This window comes from Cinclus cinclus, chromosome 5 (assembly GCF_963662255.1).
Source record: "Cinclus cinclus chromosome 5, bCinCin1.1, whole genome shotgun sequence".
NCBI lineage: Eukaryota > Metazoa > Chordata > Aves > Passeriformes > Cinclidae > Cinclus > Cinclus cinclus.
Genome location: NC_085050.1, coordinates 29,590,334 through 29,609,462, shown reverse-complemented (window position 1 = coordinate 29,609,462; position 19,129 = coordinate 29,590,334). Strand labels below are relative to the sequence as shown.

Genomic DNA, 19,129 nt, shown 5'->3' with positions numbered 1-19,129 from the left:
TGCCTCTTGTTTTTCCTACAGAACACACGTAGGTTAATTATTGGAAGGTGCCCTGCTCAGGCCACTAGTAACCAAATGTTTGGGGGTTTTTGTTCTTTTCTCTGCAGAGGGAGGAAGCGTTGAAGCAGCGGAAAGAGTTATCTCAAGAACTAGTTAACCTTCGAGGAGAACTAGGTAAGAATTTATTTTTGTATTCTTCTTGAGAACAAAAATGCAACAAAGCAGATCTGCAGAAGACAGATGCCCTGGTATTGTAATGGCAGTCATTTAATTCCCTGACTGAATTCCACTCAGATGCTTTAAGTGCTGTGGGGCCCTGACAGCGTGACCCCAGGTTCACCGAATTCCTGGCACTGATCTGACTGTGCCTTGCAGGGCCTCCTTACGAAACATGCATCTGATGACCAAAGCACTCACTTCCAAAAAATGGGAGGATGGCTGACAGCTTACATACTTTTGTTTGATGCCTAACTTTTGTGCTGTCTTGTAGAGGTTTGATGGCAAAAAAATTCATAAACCTGTAAAACATCCTGTGCAAAATTTGTATTTTTGCCTTAGTGACCTGTAGGTGAATGAGTGTAAAATTAACAGAAGGAAATGCTTCCCGGCTGATGAGATTAAATCTTTGAACTCATCCTAATGGACAGCTATAACATGAAACTGAGCTATAATGTGCAGGGCATGGTTTTGCCAATTTTGAAGCTTGATTTAGCTGCATTTAGTGGTAACTCCATGTAATGTATTTGACCTTAGCAGTTGTTCCAGGCAGGTCTCAGTAGGGGCTGGCTTTGAAAGAGCCTGGCCTTCCCCCTCCTTAGGCCAGCATTGCTGCTGGAGCAGCCATGCCCCCACTGATGCAGTGAGCTGCCTGGGGACCTAGGCCAGCTGAAACTATTGGCTGGTAGTGCTGTTTTGCCAGAGGTGCCTGGCCTGACTTCCGTATGTGACTGAAGGATCACTGGGATTGGGGCAGAGAAAGGGAAGGAATAGCAGGGTGCAGGGTCATGTTCCCCATTAGCTGATGTTTCTATTATCCTAAAAGTGACAACAGGACTAGAGTTTTAATGTGGAAATGGCCTTCTTACATCACTAAAAAGTTGTGTTATAAACTTTATAAGCCAGATTTCTTTATGTACTTCATGTGATTCTCTGCACAACTCCACTTGTATACCTCAAGAAAATTACTTCAGAAGGACTGCTATCAGAGCAAGAAAGTATCTTTCCTTCTCTAGGCTTGCATTTTCAATACTGTTTTTCCTTAATCAACTTAGGTACCATGTTTATTGCTTATCTAGAAAGGGAAAATTCTGCTTAAATGGGTAGACCAAAAGCTGGCCAACACTTTTGCCCATTACCATATTTGAGGGTTTTGGTGGAGTTCAGGTTTTTTTGAAAGCTTAGTTCTTTGTAAGGATGCCTCATGCTTAAATGAGCTTTCCATAAACTTATCTTCCTGCTTTGATTAGCAGCCTGCTGAACTCATAAATGAGACTCCCATTGCAAGCCATTCAGTAGGCTGATAACTAGAAAAAACTTTAAATGCAACTGTGCCTGATGGATCTGTGACACCCAAGTGCAGAGAGCTCTCAGAAAGGGATGCTGGCTGATGTGCTCCTGGATGACATTGTCAGCTGTTCCCCTCATGGAGCTGACCTTCCTGGGTCAGTTCTGCAGGAGCATCTGAATGGCAGCCTGGGGCTTACTTTGCTTTGTAAGGTTTCCAGACCATGGTTTCATGAAGCATTTGTCTTCATGCAGCTCCTTTGTCTTAACCACGTCACATGTCTAGCCTGTCTGTGCTGCTCTCCTCAGCATGTAAAGGGAGTGGATTTAATTACAGAAATGAAAAACTATCCAGGTCTTCAGTTCTTATCTAGCTTTAAAAAGAACTGTTTCAGTTTGGTTTTAATGTTAAATTAACAATTTGTTGACAAGGTGTGAGAAAGGCATTCTTATAACAGTAGCTTTGGCTGAAGATAATCTGTTTAAATGCATACGTGCTAATCAGCTTTCTGTTGACACTGTTAAATGGATGCAGCTGAACTTAAGATTTCCATAGACTGTTTTGACATAAGTAATGTGAATTTTTATCCACAGTATGATCTACACATAGGTTTGCTGGGAAAGTTAAGTTCAATTTGAATGTTACTTTGGCCGTGTAGATGTTTTGTGGAGTCTCAGCTGCCGTGTTTTTAATGACTACTGGTTTGGGGACAGGCAGTCTCAGAATAGGAACCAGGTGTGCCTATCCCAGTGTAGCCTGTTCCCTGCATGCGGCCGAGTTTGAGAGGAAAATGAAGTCTCCTGCAGCTTGTATCCTGCATAGTTTAGGCCTCTTAGTTTCTTGCTTTGAAGTTTAATTGTGTACATTCTGAAGCTCTTTGATTTCCCTTGCAAGACCAAATGGACTTGCTGTCAGATGGTCTGTTTTGCAAGGTTTTTATGTATGACCTTTTCTACCAAAATACCTTCTTGTTTAATGGCTTGAATATGCATTCTGGTCCCAGAATGTGTCTTTGGCAGCCACCATGTGACTGTCAGCCATGGGGCTGAGGGTTTCCAGGCAATGCTTTCTGCTCTCGGTAGCTGGAAATGTGGAAAGATTAGCAGTGATATGTATTTGGGGATGGGCTTTTCCAAAGGGAGTTCAAATCCAGTAACAGTTATGTTCTGAATTTGGGCTTCCTTAAAATCTCCAGCTACAAAGACTGAACTTTGTGGTTTGAATGTAACCACCATAGTTCTGCAAATCATAGTTTCATAGCTGCCTGGAGCAGCTAGGGATGTCTTGCTTGTCAACTGTTTATCTTCTTCAGATGCAAGCTAGTGCCTAAACTTCTAGTTACTTCTTTAATTACGTAAGTAAAAATTGCAAGGCCTGCATTTTTCTTGAGAGGTGCAAAACTATACGTCACAATTAACTGCACTCCAAATTGTTTCAGAGCCTCCTCCTAACCATGCTGGATGTGATCCAGCTCAGTCTTGCTACAAAGCAGCAGGTGCAAAGTGGACTCAGCCTGCGCCCACCTTGGCCCTTTGAACACTGCCATTCATGAGCCTTTCTCTGAGGCCTGTGTGTACCCTGGACAGGCAGCCAATGCCAAACCACTCTCTCTCACATCCAGCTGCTGCATGGCAATCGATAAACTGCATTTTCTTCAGAATACCTTCATGTTCTTTTTTATTAATAAATTATCTTCAAGATGCTTTGGAAGTTCACATAGAAGAGACTGTTGTATTTTACAGTGAACGTGATTTGGTTTTCAGGTTAAGGTCTTTTTATTAGAGTAAAAATACTCTAATAATAGGTAAATGTTTCTTTCACTTATTTGAGACAGGGCCTGACTTGCCACACCTCATAGACTTGTCTGCTTAAACACTCTGTCACTTGTAGTTTTTGCAGCATAGGGGATGTGAATTTACTTCCCGGCAGAGAATTGAGAGCTTCATGTTATTTTTTTCAATCATACCTGCTTAAATGTTGCATAAAGCAGTCTTTTTTGGCTACCTGCCTTGTCTAACTTGCCCAAGAACAAAAATATGCAATGTGGTTTAATGTCCTGTATAGTTAGTCTCATTATGGAAGTAACACCAAGAGAAACCTGGAAAGGTCATAAACTTCAAAGTATGTTTAAGTAGAAGATTTTTTGATATTGAGAATCTGGTAATACCATTAATTAATTACTGTATACATATAAAAATATATATTGTATAGAGAAGGAAATGAGCCTGTCTATCGCACTTACTGGTCAAGTGAACATACAGCTTGCAGTGTGAAATAAAAGGTTTCAGCAGTTAAGTGTTACTGCAGTGTAGTATCACATAGTACTAAATACTTGGGCTTTTTTGGTGGTAATTATCCCCATTTCACATCTCCCACATCTGTTAAAATTCTGGTAGTTTACTGTCCTAGTGAACTCTGGTTTAGAATTTCAGACAGTCTGCTGCCTTTTCATAAATCATAACTAGGCCAGTGAGTGACTTGGGAAATTTTATGAAGATAACTACTGTTTGCAAACAATTTAATTCAGGGTTAAAAAAAAACCCATTATATTTTATCTTAGAGCTATGGTTATGGTTGTTCTTAGGGGGAATGTAAGTTGAAAAGTGTTTTCTCTAAGTAGTTTAGCCATAAGGGCTGAATGGGATGATGATTTTATAATTAGAACAAGATAAAAAATTTGAAAGGAGAGATGCTGCACAATTGTAGGGTCTTATGTCTTGGCTACTTTTAGTGAAAATACAAAATAGCTTTCTTGGAGATAGAAAGGCAACTTTTGTATTCCTCTCCCTCAGCTGCAGCAACTGTTGCTGAGGTTTGGATGTGCTGCTGTTTGTATCCTTGCAGGGAGTTCATGTGCCTGGTTCTCCATGCTGCTCTTGCAGGCATTTCTTTTATCATTTTGGCACTTAAAAAGCTTTGTAGTGAAATAGCCAAGATGCAAGTGGCTGTTGTTTAATACTACAAATAAAAGGTAATTTTACATTTCAAAATCAGGATTTATGCTCTGAAGATTTGCTGTTACCAAATCTCAGAAACTTTCCATGATTTCCAAAGGTCAGGGTCTGGCCCAAAAGAACCAGGCTCTTCAACTAAAGGTGTTAAGGAGCCAAAAAACACAGATTAATCTTGCTCCATATTGTACTAATACAGGGATAGACAGTAGTATGATTGGGAAGAGAGGCTGGGACAACCAAGTGGAGGAAAAATATTCATATTTGGAGAAAAAATATAATAATGGCTCTGCTATATAAATAAAGAAGTATAAATTGCTTCTGGCTGCCAAATATAGCATTCTGTATACACTGTCCTTAAAACTGTTTAGTGTTACAGGTAAAATTGAACAAACTTCACAGACAAACAAATAGCACATCTTTTCATCTCTGTGGCTTGATTTTTCCCTGAAATGCTGTGGGACCATTTGTTTTCCATTGGGTTTTTTGTTCTTGTTGATTGTTTGGGGTTTGTTTTGTTTTGCTTTGTTTGTTCTGATTTTTGGTGGTTTTTTGGATTGTTTTGTTTTTTCCTCAAGGTTTGTGATGTAAAGATGATGTGGAATTGTAGAGGAAAGCACTTCAAGAAGGGAAAGGAAACACAGTAGTAGTGTACAAAAACTCTGTAGTATGCACTTCTGATATCTCTGAAGTGGATGAGAAGTTGAAATAGATTTGTATGTTTGCTACTGGAAGAGCACATGTTCCAGTTACAAATCTTTCCTCCAAGTTTAGCATGGGTTCAGTGAGAATATTCTTCAGGAGAGCAGCAATCAAGTTTGGTTAATCTGTGGCTAAATGGCCAAATTAAGGAATTTGGGACAAATCATGAGAAAGGCAACTTTGTTAAAAAAAGGCAGAGCAGTCATAAACTACGCGATGCAGTCTGCAGATGGATAGGGCTGTACAGAATACTTGCTGGAGACATTTTAATCTCAAGTATTTAGACAAGCTTTGGTTTATGGGACATCTCATAATTTCAAATTAGCAATTCTTTAGTTGGTGTTTTTGCTGAAGCATTACATGGTCATTACATTCTTGCACCACCATAATACTGGGAGCTCACTGGTTGTGTAGTTCTGCTTCTTGTTTGGATGGAAGGGATTTAAGTCAGGCTTGGGATCTACAAGGAAGCGTTGCAGCCTCCAGCTTTGTGGAGGCCGGTGTTACCTTTACGGTAACAACTTTTAACTGCCAGTGCAAGATTTAGAAGTTTTTTGTTTGCCTTTGTAACATTAGTCTTCTCATAAATCTGAATTGCAAACTGCCTGAAGGGGAACTGATGCGTCTGTTTTCTTTGACAAAGGTGTGGTTAGCTCTTTGCTTTAGTCTGAAGTGCTTTGCATCATCTGAACTTCTGCATGCTGACATATAAAGATAAGGCAATGATAGGCAACATATTCTCTGGCTAACTGGAAGCAGATGAATAGCTCTGGCCTTGCAAATAAGGAATTTGATGCTTCTTCCTCTGTTGGTTTTAAATAAAGTGGATCATTTGAAGTATTTTGCTGAAGTTTACCTCAACTGAGCCATACAAGTCACCTGCCTCTCAGCAATGCCCTTACTCTGCTATAGAAGGTCAGCTCCATCTGCATGTGGTTGGCTGTGTAATACTTCCATTTGGCTTGCTGCCTGGTTCTTGGCATTGTAAAATAATGTCCCCTAACAATGATGTTATCTCTTCTCCAAAAATATGGCAATGCAGAATATATATATATTCAATAACTTCATGCCACTGTGATGTGGTAGAAGTGTGAGAGCTATTTTTTTCTCATTCTCTCAAGGAGCAGTTCTAAGAGAAGTTCATGGAAGGAATAAAGATAGGGGATAAAACGTTTTGGTGCTGGTTGGTGCAGAAAGTAGCAAAAACTGTGAAACCTGCAACTGTGAGTTGTAGAGAATATTGTGGTAGGTTTCAACTGAGCTTCTGTTGCATCGCTGCCAATCAGAGAATGAAGAGCTTGGCCTAAATCTGTCCAGATCAGCAGATCTTTCACACAGACACAGCATAGCTAAGCTTGCTGTTAAGCCTAATTCAGGTAGACACAGATGCAGATTGATTTCCATGCAGTACAGCTCACTCTCTTAACACTTTCTAGTTCCACTGCAGGTTCCAAGTGATGGTAGCAGGGCCAAGACTCTTTACAGTTCCCTTAAAAGAGAGTGCAAGTATCATCCATCAAGTTACTCACATGCTTTTAATGAGCTATAGCAAAGAAGAGTAAGGCACGTGTAACTTGAGGCACCCTGCTGGGGCAGTCTGCTTTCCCTCCAGCTGACCCATTACTGCTTTGGGAATCAGTCCTTGAAGATACTGTAATTTATTTATCTTAAGGCTCAAACACAGTTGTGATGAGAATTTCCTGTACTGCCTGTACAAAAATCCTTGCCTCTTCCCATGCTTTTACACAGAGTTTATATTTACACTGTGTGGGCAGCGTGCCAGTCTGCTGTGAAGTGCATGCATGCATGCCTTCTCTTGCCTTTGAAGATCAAGTTAACATTTTAGCTGATTTTTCTCTTAAGCAACCACTCATCTGACTAATTTATTTTAAACAATAGTACTAGAATCTCTATAAAACCAGTTTTGCTCAAGGTCAGTGACCACACACTTGTGTTAGAGATGCTGTTTCATCTTGCTTCCAGGCTTTAGGTGCAGCTGGAACTGCATAAGGCGCTTACTGATATTAACAGTAGGAGGGTGACTCTTCCTATTCAGGCCTGGCTGGCTGGACTTGGGAATGCTAAATTTCAAACTTAAAAATGCAGGTTGCTAACTTCTGTTTTGCCTTTCAACTAGCTGCAAATATGGGGAGATAAACCTTCTTAGGAGACCTGTTTTAATGCAGATGCAGAGAATTGCACAGCATTTCTCTTTTCTTAATACCTGGCACTTTTTGCCGAAAACCATTCTCTGTCTTGCATATTTAAATATATCAGGCATAAACACATAAGCAGTACCTTCCAGATTGGCAGATCAGTATCAGGCTGTCCATGTCAGGCTAGAATTGATTCTTTGCTGTATATCTGAGTGTGGGTGTCATTAAACATACAGTTTTCAGAATATTAAGACTTTCAAATTTAGCTAAGTGGTTTTATGTCAAAAAGTGAGGTACTCTGATAAATATTCTACTGAAATGGGATCAAATAAGGTAAAGTAGCAAATGCAATTAATCTTTTTATTGGAGCTCTTCAGTATCTCTCATGAGACATTCCTTCTTCCATGTCATGTCAATCTGTCACACTTCAGCTTTTTATGTGGGCTCCTGGCTTAACTGGGTTCAATTAATTCTCAGCCTAAGAAACATAGAATTTGATATTTTTATAAAATCTTTTCATGTGCCCTTGGAGGCACACATTTAATAGATAAATCATATTTATCTTTGTATATAACCATGTTGCTGTGCAGTGTGTTCACTGTTTTTAACACCTGTAAATGAAGATGTGACTTTAGTATTGAACTTGATCCAGTTGCTTTTTTTCTTTTTCTTTTTTTTTTGACGTCTTCAGTAACCACTTCTGCAGCTTGTGAGAAATTGGAAAGAGACAGGAATGAACTGCAGATTGCTTATGAAGGGTTTTTGCAGAAGTTAAACCAGCAACATCATGATGACTTAGCTGAGTTGGAAGAGAGGCTTAAACAGTTTTACACTGCAGAATGTGAGAAACTCCAAAGTATCTGCATTGAGGAAGCTGAAAAGTACAAAGCCCAACTCCAGGAGCAGGTTTGTAAAACACTCAAAGTAGAAAAATTCTCTAGTAACTGCTTTCTGCTACAAATGAGCCTTTAGAGAATCCTGGGTTTTGCTAATAACAGTTATTTTATACAATGTGAAATTCCACTTAATTGTAGCAATAAAAATACTGCCACACTAAGCTGTAGGGGTCTTAAGCTTATGTTTAAATGTGGTAGAGATTTGTTGTGTTCTGCCAGCTTAATTAATTTCTAGAGCTCCATGGGATATTTGAGTCAGCTTGAGTTTTAAGATTTACAGAAACACACCTGCCCTCTGACCTTGCTTTGCAACTCCATGTGTGTGACAGGTGCACACATTATCCTCTTGGTAGTGTTAAACTGTAAGACATCACTCTCATTTATTAAGTCTTGTACATGGCTTCTACTTTGAATCATGCTAGACCACTTAAAATGTATTTGACATAGTGCATGAAGCCATTGAAACAATGCTTTAAACAAGGGTTAAGTTGATATGTGTAAAGGGATAAAAATCATGTTGGCATGTTGCAGGTGGACAGTTTAAATACCACACATGAAAGTTTTAAGCTGGAACTCGAAAACAGACACTCAGAAAAAGTACAGGAGCTTAAAAAGGAGTATGAATCCTCTTTTTCAGGCAAGTATTTTGTACTTATGTACATATGCTGTAGTACTGCTAGTCACAAACAAAAATATTCAGGCTTTTTGATCACTGTGTCCATTTCACTTTTCTTTGTGGCCAGCTGTCTTTAAAAACATTGGCTGAATTCATTCCTTTGGAACTGATGAGTCTTATTTTATGTAGAGCAAAAACCACGATACCATTGTAGTTGAATGAAATTTTACAAACAGTTTTGAGTTGAAGTGACTTTTTCTTACAGTAAAAGATACCTGAATTGCTTCCATTGCTTTCAAAGAGCAAACCCCTCTGCATGGCACCCAAAGTAGGAAAACAAATGTTTTTCTAGAAGTTCGTGGAAGACACAATTTTAGTTTTTACTGTTTCCTTTTATAAACTCAACTTTTGCCAGATGTGGTTCTGTGCTTAGTATGTCCATTTGTTGCATGCAGATGAATGCTCTTAAAACTGACAGGCTGTTTGGTAATGAAATGGAAATGTGAGGTGACAGTCAGCAAATCTGAAGTGGGAATAAATGTGATACATCATACATGCTTTGCATCAGTTAAGGATAAATGTTCTTTCTCTGTGTTGCTATCCACTGTATCTATGTATATATATGTAGGCTGGCTCTTCAGGCTGTTTCTTTTCAAAAAGAATTTTCATGTCTTACGTGGTATTAAAACTCTGCAAAAATCATTTGTTTTAGAGCTCAAGAGTACCCATGAATCTGAGAGGAAGTCGCTTGAAGATTCCTTTAAAGAGAAGCAGGAATTGCTGGAGGTTTGTTAAGGGCTGGGTCCATTGCAAGTTCAAAACTTGAAAAGCAGTTTGGAGATGTGCTCTGAATTCTTGGCCTAACAATACAATATATTTGCATTGCAGAAAAAGATCAATGAACTAACAAATGAAAACAACTCTCTGAGTGAGAAGCTGAAATTAGAAGAACAAAAACAAATAGCCAAAGAAAAAGCCAGTCTTGTAAGTCTTGATCTTCCTAATTAATGTGGATGAACAGATCTTGCCTGGGTTTATTTAACTGCATAATGCAAAAGATTTGCAGTGAAGTCTGATAGGGCTCCCATACTTAGGATATTTTGTTGTAAATGGCTCACCTGCCAGAAGTTTTTCACAAGTACTGTGATGCTGTGTATTAACTTTACCATTATAATTCTATAAAGCTGTTGAGTATCTAAGTCAGGGGTGTGAATTGTAGCCTAAGCTAAATTAAAGACCCATGTGCATACAGGAATTGTACCATAGCATTTTTCTGGACAGTTGGTAACTGTTGTACTGGTGCTGTGGGCTTGCATTACTACTGCAAAGCTCATTTCTAATGCATTTATTCAAACATTGATTCATACTTTTTGCTGATTTATCCTTCAAAGAAAGTTTTATGTCGTCCTGCCTTTCCTCCCAAGGCTGCTGTTGCCTCTGATGCTCCTGGGATAGAAATGTGTTCTGAGAGAGGGGTTTTCTAATGCACTGGGTGGGGAGGGGTAGACACAAGCATGCTTGTGTTTCTGGTTACCCAGACGTAAGTGGAATACAAGTAGTATTGCTTATTCCACAAATAGAAATTCCATGCTTAAAGACTAAATTAGGATGCCTGTAGTGGAAGTTGCCCTAGTTTTCACTGGAATTTATTTTGTTTTCTCTTATTGCTTATTCTAGTGGCAGGACAGAGCTGCCACAAGAATCTGCAACCACAGTATGTTGCTGTGGCAGTGGGAGTTTGAACTGTAACTCCACAGGCACGCTCAGATGTTGTTTGAATAAAAAGGAGCATTAGTCAAGTGCCTTTACATAGCTGCAAATGTGCTTTGTGCTTTCTTGACAGCATAAGATGCATGATAAGCTTGAGACTTCTCTTTGGAAAAACACCAGTTTGACTCAGCATACTCTTTAGCACTAAACACAAATTCTGCAGTATCGGAATCCCCAACAGCCCTTTGAAGACAGAGATGTATTCCTTACTCTCTGGTATAATTTAGATTGTGCCACTTGATATTCCCAGGTTTTTTGCTGAAAACTTAGGTAGGCCTTTCAGTCTTTTTATCTGGCTGTGTGCTCTCCTGAGTAACTAAAGTGGGGGCTCAGACTTAACTTTAAAAACACTTTTTGAGACCATTGGACTTGAGGAGGGAAAGAAAATAAATGGAATATTGAACATACTGTAAGCTACATTTAAACTTTTCAGGATTGCTTTTCTTATTAGCTCCTAGATTCCATGCTAAAGTCACAAAATAGGAACAAATTGTCTGCTGCATTCACTGAAGTAGGACAGCATGCTTCACCCCTGCAGAGACTTCTCAAAATAAGTAAACAAAAAGCTCTAATGCCTTAAAAAGCTCTAACAGGCCTTAAAAATAGACAGGAGAATGAGTTGTGTGTGTGATGAGTTGTGTATGAGCCCCTGTTACCTGAGACATGTTCTGGCACTGTCCTTCTGGGACCACACCCCGGAGAACTGCAGGCATTGCCCTCCTGTCCGAGGTTTCTGGTGTGGCAGTGAAGCTGTTACTCAGTGCAGTGCACCTGTGTGCTTACCCAAATGCACTAAAACAAGTTTTGTTTGATTTTGAAGATTAACCTAGTTACACAACATACTTAATCATTGATTAATTTTAGCTCATGTTCCATTCTCACTACCTGGAGAAATGGACTAAGACTTGCTTTATATTTCTTTTTTTTTTTCTTTTTTTTTTTTTTGGCTGTGACTGCCTTGAAATGCAGAGAATGTGAGAATGTGTTTTGCTCTGCCGTGTTTGAATTGTTTCTTACTCTGTGAAACTGGTCCTTGAGGAAACTGCATCTTACCCTGCCTATGGCCTCCTCCTGCTCTCCCTTCCACCTCCCAGAAAACAATAGAAGAAGGAAAAAGAAAAAAGTCCCGACTTGCTATATTGTAGATAAGTCATGGATATGCACCAGTGCAAGATTTGTGTATATAATTGCATTTTCAGGCTTCAGAAGAACGTAAAACCAAAAGCTTTCAATTTCAGCTTCTGAGCAGGCTACCTTCAGACTCAAACCAGGGAAGATAAGAACTTAAACTTCTGTTGCTTTTTTGAACTATTCCAGTGCCTAAAAACTCTTCAAATGTTTACTCTAATTATCTCTTGGGATGGGTTATGAGTAATATGAAATAAATTTTGGAACTCCTAGCCTTAAGGCCTTTGGGCACTCCTGCGAAACAAGTTTTGCTGTGACAGCATTCATGCCTTCCTTTGATTCACAAGGGTTTTTCATGTCTGTGCATTAAGTGTTTTCTGAACAGCTTCTAATGAAGCAACTGCAACTGTCCACCTACCCTGAAGGACAAACAAAAACTGAGGAGCAAGTGATATCAGATCTTGTTATTTATTCTAGTGTTTGACTTGATTTCACTTAGAACAACTAACTCGTTACCATAATTATTTTCTTGTTTTTTCTAAATAGCAGAGAAACGTCTAAATTATTCCTGAAATTTGGGGTACTAAGCAAACTGTCTGGCAATCTTTCAGAAAAACCCACAGATTATGTACCTGGAACAGGAGCTGGAAAGTTTGAAAGCAGTGCTGGAGATCAAGAATGAGAAACTCCATCAGCAGGATATAAAGCTAATGAAGATGGAAAAGCTGGTGAGTGTTCCTTGGGGTCTGGCAGGCTGGGGCTGTCTCTCTGACTTATGTTCCTATAATGTACTTGGGCTGGGCAGACTTACATACAAGAATTGATCTTTTTTGTTTAAAAGGAAACAGGAATTCATGATGGGATATGCTCACATTGCAGGTACAGCTTTGGGATGTATGTTAGGACAGGACAAGAATGATCTGATGCTTTAAATGACCTTTTAACATCGTAAGACAACTACTGGTTTGCATAAACTATTACTGTGTTAGTACAGATTATCTGGGAGCCTCTTCCCCCAGAGAACAAAATCCTTACCTGCTACATTGCTCAAGTGGTATGGAAGATAGATTGCAGTGTCAGGAAAACATTAACAAGGAAATTATCCTAATTTAACAAGAAGGGATCAAATATGAAATTGAGTAAGTCTTGATTAGCTTAGGCCAATCATTTTAGCTGTTAAGCTGCTTGTTTAGCTGTGTGCCTGTCTTCCTGGCCTGTTTGTAATTCTGCATGAAAAGTCCATTTTGGAGGCAGGACTTATAATCACCTAGTATGCTCTTATTTGTTACAGAACAGGGTCCTTCTCCTGGGTGGGGTCTTTGAACACTGTTGTAATACTTGCTTAAGCAAGACTTTAATGAGGAATTATAGAAAGAGGTTTGGATACAAAGGAACCCATTCATGTCAGTTTTCAGTATTTTGCAGCAGTGTAGACTAGTTAACCTAGTCTACAATTACTAGCAAATTACTAGCAAACCTTCATCTTTTCCAATAGACATTGACCACAGTGTAGAAGGCCTTAGACCATCCAGCCACCTAATCAGTTTTTCCTTTTATTTTGGATAACAATGACATGAAATCAGAGAAGCAATAGGGAAAGTTGTTTACTCGGGGGAACTCTTGTCGTGTTATTGCTAGACAGTCTTCTGTCTAGAAGAGCACTAGAGTGTCTGAAACTGCTGCCCATCACTGGCAGAAGTTACTGGAATGTGCTGGTTAACAGTAGATCCCTTATCCAGTCCTCCTTGTTGGCATCTAATCAGCACAAGTGGCCAAGTGTTATGCAGGGATAAGGTAAGTAGGATGTTTTTTATGTACTGTAACAAGTTCTGCAAACTCCAGATTTCCAAGGTCTGTGATAGCTCAGTCATAATCTTGATGAGTGCCCACATGGGATTTATTTCAAATTGTGACCTTCTTTCCAAGGTGGAGAACAACACAATCTTAATGGATAAATTAAAGAAAGTTCAGCAAGAAAATGAAGAATTAAAAGCTCGGATGGACAAACACATGGAGCTTTCAAGGTGAAAAATATCAGTGGACATTTAGGTGCCCTTAATGAGGGGGAAGGGGTTCCTGTGACAAGAAAGAAAATTCTGATGAAGTATTGTTGAATATAATTTTGTAGTACTCTGTGAAAGAACACATCCATTTCTTCCCCAGTTGTCACTCTACAAATGTGCATTCCTTTGTAGAGTAACAAGCAGGAACATTTTGAATAGCATGTTCTTCAATATTTTAGGGGAGAAAAAGCAACTCGGAAATACTAACATATAAAGATTGTCCCTTTTAACTGGCTTGTAAGCTAGACCTGGGTCATAACCACTTCAGGGAGTGATTTGTCCCCAGTTTACATCATTGTGGTTTATTTAGCAATAACACTAATATTTAACATGAATAAAACAGATCTGAGGTCCTTAACGGTTGCTTAAATGGATGGCCAGACTCTTCCAGTGTGACGGAATCTGAGCCTGAGCCTGCAACAAGACCCAAAGGCTCCAGCACAGGCATTTAAAAGCATGTGTTGTTTAAAGCCTCACTCTTCAGATGCTTTTTCTGGCCCTTAGGGATGTTTCTTACTGGGAATTTCTCCTGCTTTCTGCAAGCTACCTGTTTAAGTATAGCTAGGATGAGAACATGCTCAGTCCTCCTATTAAAGCTGGAATTCAGTTGTGAGCCAAGCAAAGGTTTATGCACTTTCAAACCTTTCTTTACATTTCAGTACTGCAGCTTCTAAGTTGGGTTGTATGTTCTGATGTAAATCTTCCATTTGCAGGCAACTTTCTACAGAGCAAGCTGTTTTACAGGAGTCATTAGAGAAAGAATCAAAAGTAAACAAACGCCTGTCAATGGAAAATGAAGAACTTTTGTGGAAATTGCACAATGGTGACCTATGCAGCCCAAGAAAACTGTCTCCCAGTTCTTCATCTGTGCCTCTTCAGTCCCCACGGAATTCTGGTAACTTCTCTAGTCCTGCAGTATCACCAAGATGACATCTCTTGAGAGAAAGAAGGGCCTGCATTTCATTTCTGATCTGCAGAACCTTTCCTAACTTGAATCACAGGAGCAAGAGCTGTATTAGCCGCTTATGACAACTAAACGTAACTGGAAACTATCTGGTGCAAAAACAGCAATAGGAGACTGTGAATATGGGAGTAAGACATTCACTCCTCCCAAAAAAGACTTATGACCTCTATGGACATCGTTGCACAAAGCACTTACAGAGCAAGAAAAGACTTGTTCATTGCCTTTTCACCTAACCATAAGAAGAAGCTCAGGGGCTTAAAGATCACAACCTTTATAATATGTTCCTTCCTTATCACCGACACTTTTTTAAGGCTGTGTGTGTGTGTGTGTGTGTGTGTGTGTGTGTGTGTGTGTGCGCTGTGGATGGAATGGGTGCAACACACTGTGCGTGTGTCTAATGCTGCCTTCTTTGCTGTGTATGTAATAAAGGATAAAACCTGAAGACTATACATTGACATGTACTTCCTTGATACTGCTCTCAGTATGCATGCATAACATAGTACCCTTGCCTGGCAGTGAGGAGAAACTGGTACTGTAGGATAGTTTCCTTCATCATTCTGGCTGGTAAAAATGGCATGAAGACCGGTGTCAGCTGACTCATTTAGTGTCTTGGCCAACTTGAGTATGCAGCTTTGAATTAATTTTACAAACAAATTGAATTGCAGCTGTATTTTGCATAGGTTCTTGGTTTCATGTCCATGCACAACTGTGCCATTTCTGAAGAGAACTTTTTTCGCAGGGTGCATTGAATTTTGGATGCCAAGTCAATAGGTGTGTAGTCAGAACCACAGTAGCCCTGAAGGTTGCAAGTTCAGAAGCCTAGACCTAGCATCGTACCTGCTGAAAAGGAAGCACTAATTTCCCCCAAATAGCATGTCTGTTCCTGAGGATAAACAACATGTAGATTTGAAAGCCAAAGAGAAAAATGCAATAATTGTAACTAGGTGCATTCTTAATTCAGTTCTCAAGAAGATTCAGTAACTTGTGAATTCCCATGTAGCTGGTGACAGTTTGCCTTTTTAAGTATTAGCATTTGTATTAACTTTCCTCAGGGTTGGCTAAATTCACCTGAGGATGAGGTGGTATCTGTGTATTTTATCTTGCTACTCCTGCCATACTTTTCCTCTTAGACTGAAGGATATTGGTGTTTGGACAGTTCATCAGGTGAAAAATCCTATACAAGAGATTTTGTAGAGTAGGGGAAAAACTTGTCCTGGCTGCTGGAACTGGAGGATGAGGGTGTCAGCATTTCTGGAAATATCACATGCTGAGTTTCGGCTTCAGCAGGGTAATTGGATAGCCTTGCTCCACCCTCGATCAGACCTGTTTAAGATGACTGCTCTGCATCTACTAAACCAGCTTCAGCTTCAGATTAGTCGTAGAAAATACTACTGATGCCTACAGTAGCTTGGGCTTCAGAGCAGGGCCAGGACATTGTTATACTGCTGGTTAGCTAGTGCTAGTAGCTGGCTGAGTTTCCCTGTCTTTTTCAGTAGCTTGGGGACAGGAATGGAGGGCATGGAAAGCATTTAGGGAAATCAACTGGAGAACCACTGCAAACTATTTTACCTAAGACTTGCAAAATCTTGGCTAGTAATGAGGAACACAGACAAAGAAACAAGACAGTGCTCTTACAGTAAGTAAATTCATAATATATTTGAACTTGTGATTGACTGTTTCATCATTAAATTTACTTAAACCTCTCATAATGTACAAGTTAAGGGTGCCATTTCTATGAAACATAATGCTTTCTTTTAATCCTTTTTAGGGAACTGTACATACCACTTATTAGTGGTATCAGTACTTCAAATATTTACTAGGAGGTTCAAATTTAACTATAAAAATCCTGTTGGCTACAACTTGGCTTTAAGTATATCTTGGAACATTCTTTCTTTCTATGGTCAAAGAGATTTGATTGCATGTATTTGAGCTGAATGCTTTACAATAAATTTTTTGTACCAACTGAAGGATTTTTGTTCTGCTTCTGTTAGTCAAAGGATCTTTAATCTAAGGAGGAACATTTTTCCAGCTAATAAAAACTCGTAGCATGTCCTCAGCACAGCAAAACAGCAATGGTGAAGCTTCATGGCACAAATTGTTAGTGCTCAGCTAATCCTCAGAAAATTTTCCCCTTGTTATTCCACTTGTAGGTAGAAGATGCGTGGAGCTTTCTTGTGATTCTTCAGAACATGCTGTGTGTGAGAAAAGCCACAGTTAAGAGGTTAATACTGTAACAGGTCCTGTCACTAAGGACACTTACCTAGCCACCAGTAAGAACTTCATTACTTTAGTTGCAGTGGAATAAAACATGAAAGCTGAGTGCACACAAATGTTTGAAGGTCAAATATGGCATAGTCCTTCCTGTAGCAAGAGCAGGGAAAGCTTTTCCAGACTGCCATATGGAAAAGTAAGTATGGTATAGTAGATAATATAAAGACTGTTAATTTGCTCATAATTTACCTCCACAATACAGGAGACTCTTCATGTCTTCGCTGCTTTCAAGTAGACTCTTCAGTGCTTTTATGAAGAAATGAAGACTGCTTCTATGTAGAAATCAGATTACAGAAATACCTGTTCAGTGTTTGTCCTGCTGGTCTCAACGAATTAAGTAATTCTGCTAATCTGTAAATATTGTTTCAATGCTTTTCTCTGTTATAGTATTTCAAGCTTTAATTTAAGTACCATGTGTTAGTAAAGGCTTTCTTCAATCCAGTAACTTTTACATATTTTGTGTGTTTTTTTTTCCTTTAGTATAAGGTTTCCTTCAGGAAAAGCTAGAAACCTGCTCACCATCATCGTAAGTCAAAGGTCAAGCAACTGAATAAGAGATTTTCCTCAGATATTCAACTTCACTCTCAGTCCCAATGCTAATGATAAGTTTCAGAGGAAGTTATGATGACATTTAACAGCTGTACCATAGTTTGTTGCCATTTGAACTATTCATTAGTATGGTTCGCCTTCAATACTTTTCTCTGAAGGTCATTGTATGAGTTGCACTGTATTTTCTATAAAAGTTGAGGTGAATAATTTCCTTGAGCTAACTAAAGACTTGATGTTTCTCATTACTAACACCGAAGACACTTCCATGTAAACTGGTATCATGCAATTCATGCAGGAAATTCCTTCTAGACAGTAACCAATCACTGATCCTGTCTGACAGCCAAGAAGTCATTTAGGCCTGAGCTGCAACTAAAAAGGTCATCATAAAGTTGGGATAACCACTGAACCCTTAAGAAAAAAATACCTTCTGACCATTGCTGCTGCCTTCCCTTGGAAGAGCAGTGACACAGGTATGGAAATGGAAATAACAGCACTGGCAGCTTTAGGCTTGTAACTTTGACAAGTCACTTAAATTTCATTTCCAGGGCTTCATTCTCTTACCCTGTCACTGTTTATTTAGGTGGAAATGTGCAATTAACCGTGTCAGTGTAACATCAGCTCTGCCCAGGAGGCTTTTGGTAAAATAAAAACTATGTAAAATACATAGTAAAAGAATTCTCATCGTTTTCAATTACTGTAATTATTTTGATGCTTGGTGGGAGGACAAGGACAGAAAGGACGGACAGATGTGACACCCACCAAAACTCTTCCTTAGAGGCACTGTTTCTGTGTCAGTCTTGAGACCTGCAAGTGATGGTTGTGTTACCATTACACCTCAGGGGACTGCTCAAGCAATGAATTTACACCAGCTTTTTCTCTCCTGCCAAACTGTCATCAAGGAAGAGATGCTTCTACTGTGCTGTTGAACAAGTGTGGGCAGGTGACGATCTCCCACTTCCCAGATACTTTGAGGGATGTCAATTGTTGAATTACCAGCTCAAATGTACTTTGAAATTCAAAAAGCTGGCAGAACTCCTTTAGTTCAAAGCAAAAGATACTGGTGTGAGAAACGAAAATGCTAAAAAGGAATTAACACATTGCAGTCTCATCTAGAAGCTCAAGGATTATTAAAAGTTAATTTAGTCAGTCAGAATGAAAAAAAACCCACATGGTGCAAGGACTTTTTTTCCCTAAAAGATGGTGCAAATACAGTTTCTTGGTATTACTATGAAATTGCGTAGCCTACTTAGTCCTTTGGATTGTAATGTTCTTGATGATACATTTTAACAGATTAACCTTGCCTCTTACACCTTCAAAGTTAGTTTTACTGCATGCTGTTTTCTTTTTTTTAGATACCTTATTTTCAGAGGCCAGAGATGTAAAAAAAGTGCCTGGGGAGGGTTCTCCATGTAGCCTACTACATGAGACCTGCACAGAACCAGTTCAGTCTTTGCCATGGCTACTTATCAGTTAAATTGGTTTAGGTTCCTGCATGGTGAAGAAAAAGCATTCAGCAAGTTTGTTTAATGTTTTCATTAGCTACATTACTAATCAGATCA

The 19,129-nt window shown here is 39.2% G+C and overlaps 1 protein-coding gene across 6 annotated transcripts in view; it reads left to right on the top strand.

Moving 5' to 3' along the window:
- The window catches only part of MTUS1 (microtubule associated scaffold protein 1), an 81,546-nt gene extending 66,830 nt beyond the window's left edge, over nt 1-14,716 (top strand). For all 6 annotated transcript variants that reach the window (XM_062493536.1, XM_062493537.1, XM_062493535.1 and 3 more), the window contains 8 exons: nt 108-174; nt 8,005-8,219; nt 8,741-8,846; nt 9,538-9,611; nt 9,714-9,809; nt 12,335-12,451; nt 13,650-13,747; nt 14,500-14,716. In XM_062493536.1, the coding sequence (XP_062349520.1) occupies nt 108-174; nt 8,005-8,219; nt 8,741-8,846; nt 9,538-9,611; nt 9,714-9,809; nt 12,335-12,451; nt 13,650-13,747; nt 14,500-14,716 (990 nt within the window). The remainder of the gene's footprint in view (nt 1-107; nt 175-8,004; nt 8,220-8,740; nt 8,847-9,537; nt 9,612-9,713; nt 9,810-12,334; nt 12,452-13,649; nt 13,748-14,499) is intronic.
- The last annotated feature ends 4,413 nt before the right edge of the window (nt 14,717-19,129 follow it).